The 11,315-nt window shown below is 47.7% G+C and overlaps 1 protein-coding gene across 7 annotated transcripts in view; it reads left to right on the top strand.

Moving 5' to 3' along the window:
* The window catches only part of PTH1R (parathyroid hormone 1 receptor), a 122,891-nt gene that overhangs the window by 86,838 nt on the left and 24,738 nt on the right, over nucleotides 1-11,315 (top strand). For 5 of the 7 annotated variants that reach the window (XM_080383194.1, XM_080383195.1, XM_080383193.1 and 2 more), the window contains 3 exons: nucleotides 1,549-1,735; nucleotides 4,643-4,796; nucleotides 10,617-10,677. In XM_080383194.1, the coding sequence (XP_080239320.1) occupies nucleotides 1,549-1,735; nucleotides 4,643-4,796; nucleotides 10,617-10,677 (402 nt within the window). Of the gene's footprint in view, nucleotides 1-775; nucleotides 1,736-4,642; nucleotides 4,797-10,616; nucleotides 10,678-11,315 lie in introns of those variants that run through there. The other 2 variants (XM_080383190.1, XM_080383189.1) reach the window with 1 other exon arrangement.

The raw sequence follows: 11,315 nt of genomic DNA, 5'->3' as shown, positions 1-11,315 counted from the left end.
TCATAGAAATGGGTTCACTTCTTACCGTCCAGCTTTTCCCCCAAAAGGATCTTAAAGCGCTTTACAATCAGCATTTGTGGGGTCATTGCTGCCATTGCTGGGGTGGAGTCTGGAAACTGCCCAGCATGACCAAGCAAGGGATAGTGTCTCTAACGGCAAACAGAGAAAACAGCCCAGCACGCTATAGTTACTACTATAGTTGCTACTAAATTTAGAGTGGGCACAAGGATTAGCGGTTTACAAGAACCTCTGCAAAGTTTCTAGCAGCCACAAGTCCTGCAGCTTTTGTAGTCCATTTCCTCTGCACCAAGTGCAGGTAAATGTGAAGTCTTTAACTGCAGATTTGATGCTGAGAAGGGCAGATTTGTTGGAGGGATGGATTTAACAGTGAGAGGGGCACACAGAGGATACGCAGTTCAGTACCAGTGAGCACTGTGCATGTGTCCTGCCTGCTGTCTGTACATCTTGGAAAATGACTGTGTGTCTGATGCACACCCATTGCATGTGCACTGCACAGCTGGGACAGGCTCACCCTGCACACCCTGCACACCCTGCACACCCTGCACACCCTGCACACAGGGATGTGCACACCCTTCACACCTTGCACACCCTGCATGCAGGGACATGCACATCCTGCACACCCTGCACACCCTGCACACAGGGATGTGCACACCCTTCACACCTTGCACACCCTGCATGCAGGGACATGCACATCCTGCACACCCTGCACACCCTGCATACAGGGACATCCACACCCTGCACAGAGGGACACGCACACCCTGCACACAGGGACACGCACGCGTTGCACACACTGCACACAGGGACGTGCATGCCCTGCATGCACTGCACAGCTGTTGTTGCCTCACTGCCCACTCACTGCACGCCACATGTCCGTTCCCTGAATGTACACCGTGCACTGGATGCATGCTCGCTGCACACCCACTGCATTCATCCTGACGTTCACCAGACATCCAGACACTGCATGCGTGCTTCACACTGAATGCGCTGCCCCCAGCTGCGTGCACACTGTACACAGTATCCTGCACGGGCAAACTCACCACACACATACTGCACACACACTGCATGCACACTGCACTCCAGATTTGCACACACAGAGCATGGACTGCGTATCACATACCCTCCTCCAGCTGCACGTGCACTGCACACATGCCACCCTCCAGATGCAGACTCACTGCCCACTGCATGCATGCTCACTACCCGTGCCCAATACAGGCAAAATGCATCCCTATTTCTTTGCAAGACTTCCCAGTCAGAAAGAAAGGATTTTAAACAAGTACAGGCACAGCATTTTCCTAATGCAAAGTCAGCTGCAATGCGCTGCAACCAAACTCCTGGAGTCCGTGTTAATTCATTTACCAAACCCACGGGTGAACCGCGAGCCCAGGGCAGCAGTGGCACTAGCACTGTTTCCCCGCAGTGGCACAGTGCTGATGAGAAGAGCTTGGGCTCTTCAGAAGCAGAGGTGACCCTGAGTCTGTCCAACAGATGGGCTAAACTACTCCAATCCTTCTCTGTCTCCTCCTCCAGACGTTTGCACTGCACTAGAAACTACATCCACATGCACCTGTTTGTCTCATTCATGCTGAGAGCTGTGAGCATCTTCGTGAAGGATGCAGTCTTGTACTCTGGGTCAGCTTTGGAGGAGATGGAACGGATCTCAGAGGAAGACTTGAAATCCATCACTGAAGCACCTCCAGCAGATAAATCACAGTTTGTGAGTATTCCCGGAGCAGCCGGTTCTCCAGACATCATCTCTGTCCTCTTGTGGTGTTTTGTGCTTATTTTGGGGGGATTTTCCACCCTAGTGAGGGGCACCAGCTTCTTGCCTTTCCTCACCCTCCACAGCCACTCCCCATCCCTTCCCACTCCTTCTCAATCTACTGGTCCAGGGGGACTGCCCACCCCCATAGCTAAGGAAGACCTGTTCCCTCTGGCAGTCAAAGGTAAAGCCAAAGGTGATGTTTTGGTTCCCATCTACACTTAGTATTTTCAACATTTCCCTGATGGTCCCTAAAGCATATGGCTTGGGAAACTCCCCTGGGTACCCCAGCACCAGGCACATCAGCGCCTGCCTTTCACAGCACATGCTTCTCCCACCACAATGTGCAACAAGCCGATTTTCCACTTGGACCTCCTCTCTGTGCGATCCATGGAGGCATCACTGTGATGTAACATCTGTGCCATCAAACTGACAGCCCAGATGTAACAAAGCCACAGTTCAACGTGCCCTGATTCCAGAGCCAGAGCAGAGGTAGCGTGTGAGATGAAGGAGGTCGGCAGTCGACATCTCACCTCACTTTTTGCAGAGTAATTTTGCAGCAAACCATAGCTCATTGCCTCTGTTGTGATTTATCACTCCCATCTCTGGAAAAAAGACATTTTAGAAGGGACGATGGAGGGATTATGTGCTATTATAAGAAAGGGTAGGGCTCATCTGCACAAAAGCCATTGTCTACAAGGGAGACACCTTCATTCAGTCTAGTCATCTCAGGTTCCATCTGTGGTCAGAGGTTGAACTTGCCTCCAAAAATGCGTGTTCTTTTCACCATAAGAAAGCTCAGATGGCAATATCTGCATTGTCCATGTGCCTGGGGGGACGAAGCCCATCCTCAGATTTCAAAGTCGTCCCCACCTGCTGAAGCTGTCTGTTCTCCTTGTCTTTGTTCTCACCACAAATTTCCCATGGTGGATTCTAGGTACGACAGCTCGTCACCCCCAAATTGTTGGATGCTGTGGAGACAGAGGAGGTAAATTTTAGTGAGATCAGGGGTTGCCTTCAATGCACACAAAAAACCTGAGCTAGCTCAAACACCCTAGTGGCGTGTCTCTCATAATGTGGCAACAAACCTTCTGCCTGTGTATTCATTTGGCTTCTCAAGTCTTTCACTGCTTGTGCTACTACCAGGGACCTGGCCACCAACGCTCCTGCATAAAATCAGCAATCATGACGTGTCCCACTGTGCAGCCAAGTCCCCTCAAATGGCAATTTGTTGTCATTTTTCCTTCCCATTTCACTGATTTATTTCATTAATTTGGTGAGTCTCTGGCCGGAGCACTCAGCACACTTCAGAACACTCCCTTTTTGGAAAGAAACCAAAACGTTTTACTGCATTGTTTTCTATTTCTCCTTGGGCTGGACTCATTATAAGGAATAAGTGGGATAATATATCGCATTCCTGGAATATTAGCAATTTATTGGCATATCCTATTCTTCCAAATTGAAAGGCAAAGAAGCGACAATTAATGTATTTGTTTCCAAGTGAAGTGAGAGTTTGCAATTATTGCCTGATGCTCCCTGTGTGAGGGTAGGTGGTGATTTTTTGTAAACCTAAAAATCATTATTAAACCTGAATGGGGATTTTTCCCCTTTTTCTTTCCTTCTTTCCTTCTATTTTAACTCACTTCATCTGTGAAAGAAAATGGGTATAGTTGTGTCCGTATTATATATATATATATGTATATGTATGTATATATGTGTATAATATGTGCATATTCATTTTGATTGACAAAGTATTAGCATAAGAACTGTGCCAGAATAAAAAATTACCTTTTTATTTACAAGGTACTTATTATTGATGTTTTCTGCAAGTCAGTTCCTCTTAAAGGAAGGGGGAGCCTGGAGAGTGCTGCTGCCATGGGCTGTCTTTGGTAGCCATCGGCTTCCTGTGAGGTCGAACCGCCCAGAGCCCCTGCATTCCCACACTGACAAGAGATGGTTTTGTGTGTCCCTTTGTACCAGCTGACCCCATATGGCATCATTACTTTGCAGCCTTTCTCTAAGGGGGTGAGAAATGCTGGATGAAGGGTGGCTTTGCCCTGCTCCGTCAGTGGGCAGGACAGCCTGGAGTGGCGCTCAGGGTTTTCCTCTCCAGCAAGCAAAGGGTTGCAGGTCAGCACGAAGCGAGGGGTCAGCTTACAAGCCCATTTGAGATCATCATGTCCTGGAAGTCTCTGCCAGGTGTCCCTCTTTGCAGCTCAGGTCCTTTCAGAAAACACCTTGACATCGCAGGGGAAATCCTCCAGATTGTGGTTGCTCTTGGAGGACCAGTCACCAAAGCCTACAGCACCCATCCAGGGCACCTTCACACTCACTGAGGACAGACAGGCAGCTCTGGAGGACCTCGTCTTGGACATCCATGACAGGATGGGGTGACTCACCCTCAGCATGGTACCCTCTCTCTGTGGGCTGGGGAAGGAGTCGTACTTCCAAGGGGTGTGACTTGCACCAGGTCACCCAGACTGAGGCGATTTGGCCACAGCCCTTTGTCCTCTAACATGGACGAGAGACCCAGGGAAAAGATGCCCACAGCTTGCCTAGAAAGTGTGTGAGCCCCTCATTACTGGGATTGGGAGACAGTAGGATCAGGTCGGCATCTCTTCACATGTACCCTTGTCCTCCTGCACCTCCCCAGTCACCTGCTATTGGAGACACAACATCAGGCTGAGGGGAAGCTTTCTTCTCAGTTGTTGATCTCTTCTGCTTTTGTGTTGAGCTTTCTGATTTACTTTTTTCCTTTCTCCATCTTGTTTTCCAGCCCATCTTGGTAAATTATGGCTTTATGTAGAACAAGAATTTCACACCATCTTCCCACATAACCCTGCCTTTCTGTGGTCCTTGCAGGTGGGCTGTAAAGTAGCAGTTACCTTCTTCCTCTACTTCCTGGCAACCAATTACTACTGGATTCTGGTGGAAGGGCTCTATCTCCACAGCCTCATCTTCATGGCATTTTTCTCAGAGAAGAAGTATCTTTGGGGATTCACATTATTTGGCTGGGGTAAGTCACGGCTGCTCCTTACGGCTGACCTGTGAGAGGGCTGTTGGAGGTGGTCTTTGAAGCAGATAGTTGCGTATAGATAAATATAGGAGAGAGGACAGAGGCGGGGTGAGCATCAGAGACACAGTGACTCTTGCAAGGACATGTCAACTCTCTTGTGAAGCCTTTGTCATTTCTAAATTGTGGTATTCACACTGCAGCACTTCCAGGACCTCTAGAAGGATCAGGCCAGGCTTGGAGAGGCAGCACACCTTGCCACCCTTCCAGGGCAGCAGATATGTGCATGTGACACTTGATTTTAGTGCACCCTCTGGGTTACCCCCATCTCTGCCAAGTGCCTCCTGCTGAGAAACAGACATTGGGCTGGAGGGGCAGCAAGTTGCATGGGTCTGCGAGCATCTGCTCCCAACAGCAGCCCCCAGCTCTGATAGCCTTCCTCAGCTCTCAGCTGCCTTAAAAAGCTCCTGGGGTTTCGTGAGTGCTGGAACACCAGTAGAAACCTGCAATTTGTGGGGAGGACTTTTTTTCTTTTTCTTTTTTTTTTCCTTTTCTTTTAATTTGGGCATCTTTTCCTGGAGTAAGGAGAAAGGGGTGGGATGTGGGGGCAGGGGGGGTGCTCATTAGTGGAAGGCACTGTGGGCACACACCTTGCAGACCAGAATGTGCTTTCTGTTTGCTTCTGGCACTAGCTTTGGCTTGCGAGGCGTTACGAGGTGACGGTAGGCTGAGGACAATAAAACAACTGCCTGCAGTTGTCTGAAGTGTGTGAACTGTAAGGGAGAACAGGAAACGTATTAGATGATCCTCCAGGACATAACAAAGACTAATGGGGTGTAGGTCTACAAAGGAGCTTACAGCAGGAGCAACTTGTTGGGAGGTGTCTCTGGTTACCTCTGAACTGTACTGTCCAGGACCACTTCCCAGTTTCCAGGTCTAAAATGCACCTGGCCACATCCTGACTGCATTTTAGTACAAGATTAATGTGTGCACCACACCATTCCTGTTCCAGAACATGATTTCTTCTGGAAGAAAACCGGTGTCTCTAACAGTGGAGCTCTGAGCAAGCCAGATAGTGCAGAACTGAGTTTGTGGAGGACTGCAGGCTTTTGCTTTGTGAGAGGAAGGAAGGGATTCAGTAGCCTGGGGCAGCCCAGCCCGGAGGACTCTGCCCAGCCTTCCTCCTTCCCAGGAGTCCTCTGGGGGAGAAGGGGACCACGAGCTCATTGCTGACCTCATGCTCAGCCGGTACATAGGTCAGAAACTGCTGGTGCTGCCATATGATAAAGATGGGAGGTGTAAATATGAGTCCCCAGGTGGGCATCCATCTCTGAGGCCAAGTCTAGTCCCAGCCAGCTGGTAGGTTTGGGGAAAAAAAATAAATAAAGACAGATACTTTGGGGACAAGGCATTTCTTACCTTAGCTCCTGTGAGGCAGAAAGCACTTCAAATGTCACCTCTTTTTTAAAACAAATGAACAAAAAACAAATTCAAAAAAACCCAAACCCCATCCTCTTCCAAACCTTTAAGCTACGTAAAATTTGCTTCTCAGAAAATGGCATGAAACTGAACAGAGCAGACTTAAAGAAGCAAGTCCTCAGAGCAAATCCTGGAAGAGAGGGAAGCAGCTGAAAAATAATGCCATATGTTTAACAAGAAAAACCAACTTGATGCTGCTCGTAGTGCAGCCAAAGGAAAACAGTCTAACAGGCATGGGTTCCTCTCATTAATTCTTCCAACCACTGCCAGAGTATAATCATTTTATCAGAGCGACCACAAAGCTGAAGTCACACCTGTCACAACACCAATCATCTGTGTGCTTCCAAAAGTTTGAGGCTGCTCAATTTAAATTCCTCTGGAATGAGAACATAGGATCCCTCCAGTTGCATTTGGTTTTGCTTTGTTTTGATTAGCATGATAATGTACACACGCCTCCCCCCGCACAGACGTATTGTTTTGATAGCTTTTGGGCACTGGAAAGGGCAACCCAATCCATTGGAGTCAGTGGAAAAATTCCAGTTCCCTGCAGTGGGCACTGGATCCTGCCCATACCACAGCAATGAATGTCAGGGAATCAGTGATGGGTAATCACAACGTTCCATGTAGGTACAGAAAAGACAAGTTTGCCCAAAAAACCTAGATATTTTTTGGCTTGTGTAACAATAAACAGCAGTGCATTTATCCTGCCTGGACATTTCCAAGGTGGGGGCAGGGAGCAAAAATCACCCTACAACATCTTATTTCCAGACTGCTGAAGAAAGCAGAACGTGTAGTTACTCTTTGATGTCAGCCCCAAAGATTTCTGTGGAGTCTTTTCAATCCACATCCTCACTGGCACCAGGGAGCACGGCTCCCTGAAAGTCTGCAGTGCCCTTCTTGTGCGGGAGACGCTGATGACAGAAAGGAACTTGTTCCTTGCCAATACCCAACAAAAATAAATAAATAATGATATTATGGGCGACAATAAATTCCCCAGCAGCCTTCAAGTTCCCTGCAGCTGTTTTATGAAGGAAGTCTAAGAAGCATGACCAATAGCTAGAAAACCCAAACTGATTCCACTGGCATTTTTCCTTCACACCATGTTAATTCCCCCCTCCCTGCCAGCTGCACTGCACCGGCTTTCAGCTACAGTGCAAATGAGGATCGCAGGGAGATCTAGAAAACACAAATAGATCAATGTGTTAGTGTTGGAGGTGCTCAGTTCCAAAGCCCCATGATGGTGAGCCCTGCGTGTTTATCTAAGCACCAATCATCCTTGCCTGAAAGTATTTGCACCTAACAGCACAAGAAGCATAAAAGGGCATTACCAGCCACACTTAATATTAGGAAACTGTGACACAGAGGGACTGAAAAAACACATGCATTGTTCCTCAGAGACGTTTTCAAATAGCAGGGAACTGAGACCAGATTTCTCCAGACCTAAAGCTTTCTTCTGGCATTTTTTTCTCTTTTACTCCCAGCTTTGACCCATGCATGCAAGCCACCTTTCCAACTGCTAGGAGACACGGGCACAAGAAACGCGACAGAGGAGAGCAAGGGGTTGGGGTGGCCACCACACTTTGCCCAGCTTGAGGTTTGCACATTTTCCACCTGATGGGGAGACACCTGACTTTATAGCACCTGCATTGTACACACTGTGTGTATTGACTGGAAATGCACAGCGCATACAATGTGGATTCTGTAGAAGTCGCTCACGGCATCGCTGCCCGGTGGGGTTCGTCCTGCGTCACACCGGTCGTGCACACGGGGTACATCCGTGCAAGGGGGAGGACACGCATGCATCCACCCATGCCTGCATCTGCCTGTGCTCATAGCCACACAGGACACCACAGCTTTGTGGAGACTCACTTTCCTTTCTCTGCTGGGATGGCCAGATGCGTTGAGCCACACGTGACCTTTCTGCTCACAGAGCTTCTCTTGGATGTCTTGGGATCCTCTCAGGATCCTCTTGGGTGTCTTGCTGTTCATGGATATCTTTGGATGTCCAACTTTGAGGACCGCAGTCCTGATTTTTGGGCCAATGGTTCTCCCATCACCGGGCGCTGTGAGTGCTCGGCAGGAGGGATTGTTAATCTTGGGGCATCACAGATCAGGACTTTCAAGTGGAGGCACCAAAGAGTCAGTTATCACCCTCTGAAAGTAAAAGATGCTGGAGGCAAGGCTAAGCCTTCTGACTATTCACGTTGAAAGACTTGCTTACTAGAATTGGGAGGAAAAGACTGAGCTCTAGACATCGCCTGATGGTTCAAGTGCTCCACATTACATTGACGTAGAGTATCTAAAACTGAGGCAGAGGAAAGGGAGGGAGAGGATTCATACTAGTTTTTATAAATTTAAAAATATTTATGATTGTTCACACTGCAAAAAAAATAACCATGTAGGAGACTCAGAAAGACAAATGTAGCCATAAAATGGGTGTCGGGAATTCACCTTGTGCGTTTTGCAGAAGATGTCAAGGATCCTTTTCCTAAGCTTGCTTGAACGGAATGAGGCAGCAGCACACAGGGCACAATAAATCTACACATAGGTATTTCTTAGGTGTAATTATTTTCTGCTTTATATTTTATTGTTGCTAGGAACCTTGAACACAGCACAGGATTAGTATGAATGGGAACAGTGTCTATCCTGAAGTGCAGGGCAGGCAAGAAAGAAGCAAGTACATGACAAACATCCAAATCTCTGACACAATCCGTCTTCCAAACTCAGAGCTTCACAATAGCGGGTGAACATCCATCATCTCGCAGGCAGGCAGCAGGCATGTCAGCCTCTCAACACGGCCAGTTTCTCAGTTGATATAAACTGGAATGTCATCAACAGGATCAGCAAAGCCGTATGCATTTAAGCCTTGGATAGCTCAGCCAGTAGCCCGGAGCGTGCACATGGTTTTCATAGATAGGTGATTAACAGTGAGGAGGAAATAAACAGGGCTTGTTGCAATAAATCACCGCCTTCCCCAAGCCCTCAGCTTCCACACGCTCATGGGTTCCCAGTGCAATAGGTTAAGTATTTTCTTTCCAATGCCAGCCATCGCAGGGGATTGTAAAGCAGGGCACGTTCCTTATAAATGTATCTTTGTAGCCAGTGCTGGTCCTGAGTGAGGCTCTGTGTTTAATTATTTATGCTTTCTTATATTACCATGGCATTTAAAGGTTCCAACCAAGATAACGGCCCCGTTGTCCATGTATGTATGAGACAGGCGTCCCCGCTCCACACCCCAGCTCAGGAAAGCGTCCGTGGTCAGGAAAGCCTTTAAGCACCCTAATGAGACTTAAGTGCATGCTGAAAGTTAAGCGTGTGCTTATGCATGCCGAGCCCCAATGAGCTTTGACTGTGAACAGCATATTTACAGTCATCGGTGATAAATGTCGCCTTTATTTATTTTTAATTTTTTTTTTCACCTGAAAGGGGCTATTCTTCTTGAATTTGTGGAAGCTACTGTGGATTTGATCCTGCCTTTTAAGGGAAGCCAGTAGGGGACTCAGTTGTACAAATAAAGCAGAACTGGACCCTAAAAAAATAAATAGAATATTGCATTTGGATATTGGTGATTCTTTTACTTTTCACAAGGAAAAGGTGATGCCCAGTGTAGCTGTGCTGAAATAAGGGTGGTTCATTTGGGAATGAACCTTTGGTTAAAGTATTTTGTAAGCATTACCCTAAATTCTAGCATTTATCTGCCCACGATGCAAGCCTCTCACACGTAACAGAGCTTCTAATCCATCCAGGCCGATACTGGGAGAAATGATCTGATTCCCAATCCACCTTTTCTTGACATCAGGGGAAGGGAACGAATATCTTGGGAAAGGTGTGCTGCATTAAACCCTTCTCTGCTTCAAGTGAATGAGCTGGCTAAAGCAGATCCCAATCCCAGGTTCAAGCACTACGGCTCTGTATCTGCAAAGCAGTGCCAGAGGGCAGGAGGGACCTGAAGATTTATCCTGTCAAACCCATGACTCATCTCAGGCCCAGACCAGACTGGTACCTCCCAGCCGTGACTCAGGAGGTGGCTTAAACCTGGACCATTCCTGGCCAGCAACTTGGGGAAGCGAGCTGCTCCCTTCTGGAAGCCAGGAGGGCTGAGTAGGGTGGATGTGTCCAGACCAGGACATTTGTCTTTCAGAAAATGCTCCCAGCCACTGTTTGGTTTACCATTTGGACTACAGAAGAGATGTGAGACCAAGATCAGGCTTTCCTAGTCTAAATTATGCTTGAATATTTAAAAGCTGCTTCTTCCACCTTCCTCTAGCCCACTCCACCTGGGCCCATGGTAATGCAGCCCGCTAGTCCCCCTGCTCACCCCATCGGACCTGTGTTTTTTTGCAGGACTCCCTGCTATATTTGTTACAGCGTGGGCCAGTGTGAGAGCCACTCTCGCCGACACAGAGTAAGTCACATTGCATTTTCTTTTCTCCTTTTTACATGTGATGCTTTAGTGGGGCTTTTAGCAATGGTGACTTTGTGGGTGAACCGAAAGGAAAAAAGGAACCAGACAAAGCCAGAAGTGATTTCTGGTATGAAGTTAGCCAACTTCTAGGGGGGTGTGTGGCAGGGAAGCGTAAGGTGAATGCAACATTCCTAGATTTCCTTTCATTTTACAGAATTCTATCAATGTGAACACCTGCAGCTCTTATCCCTGGGGCTAAAGGACACTGCCTCACAGCTAGGCAGGGACAGGACACGAATTTTTAAAATCCTGAATTAATGGGAATGGAGTTGGGAGGCAGCAGGTTCAGCACAGTGAAAGAATGTGGTTTGGCACTGACCAGGTGATGAGGCTGCAGCTCCTCCCCGCAGGAGACGTGGTTGCCAGCGTGTGCTTCAGTTTGAAAAGCTTTTGTATAAATTCATGGAAGTTAAATCCTGCTAGAAGTATTAGATACTCGGTAATGCTCTGGCTCAGAAAGCCATCCCGAGCAGCAAATTATTGGAATATCCTAGGAAAGAATTACTACCTGCTTATTACCTGTTCTACCTTAAATATCAGCTTCTGGCTACTGTCAGAAACAAGATGTGGATCAGCTG

The sequence above is a fragment of the Falco punctatus genome, assembly GCF_963210335.1.
Source record: "Falco punctatus genome assembly, chromosome: 4".
Classification (NCBI taxonomy): Eukaryota; Metazoa; Chordata; class Aves; order Falconiformes; family Falconidae; genus Falco; species Falco punctatus.
This window is presented reverse-complemented; position numbering and strand designations above follow the sequence as displayed.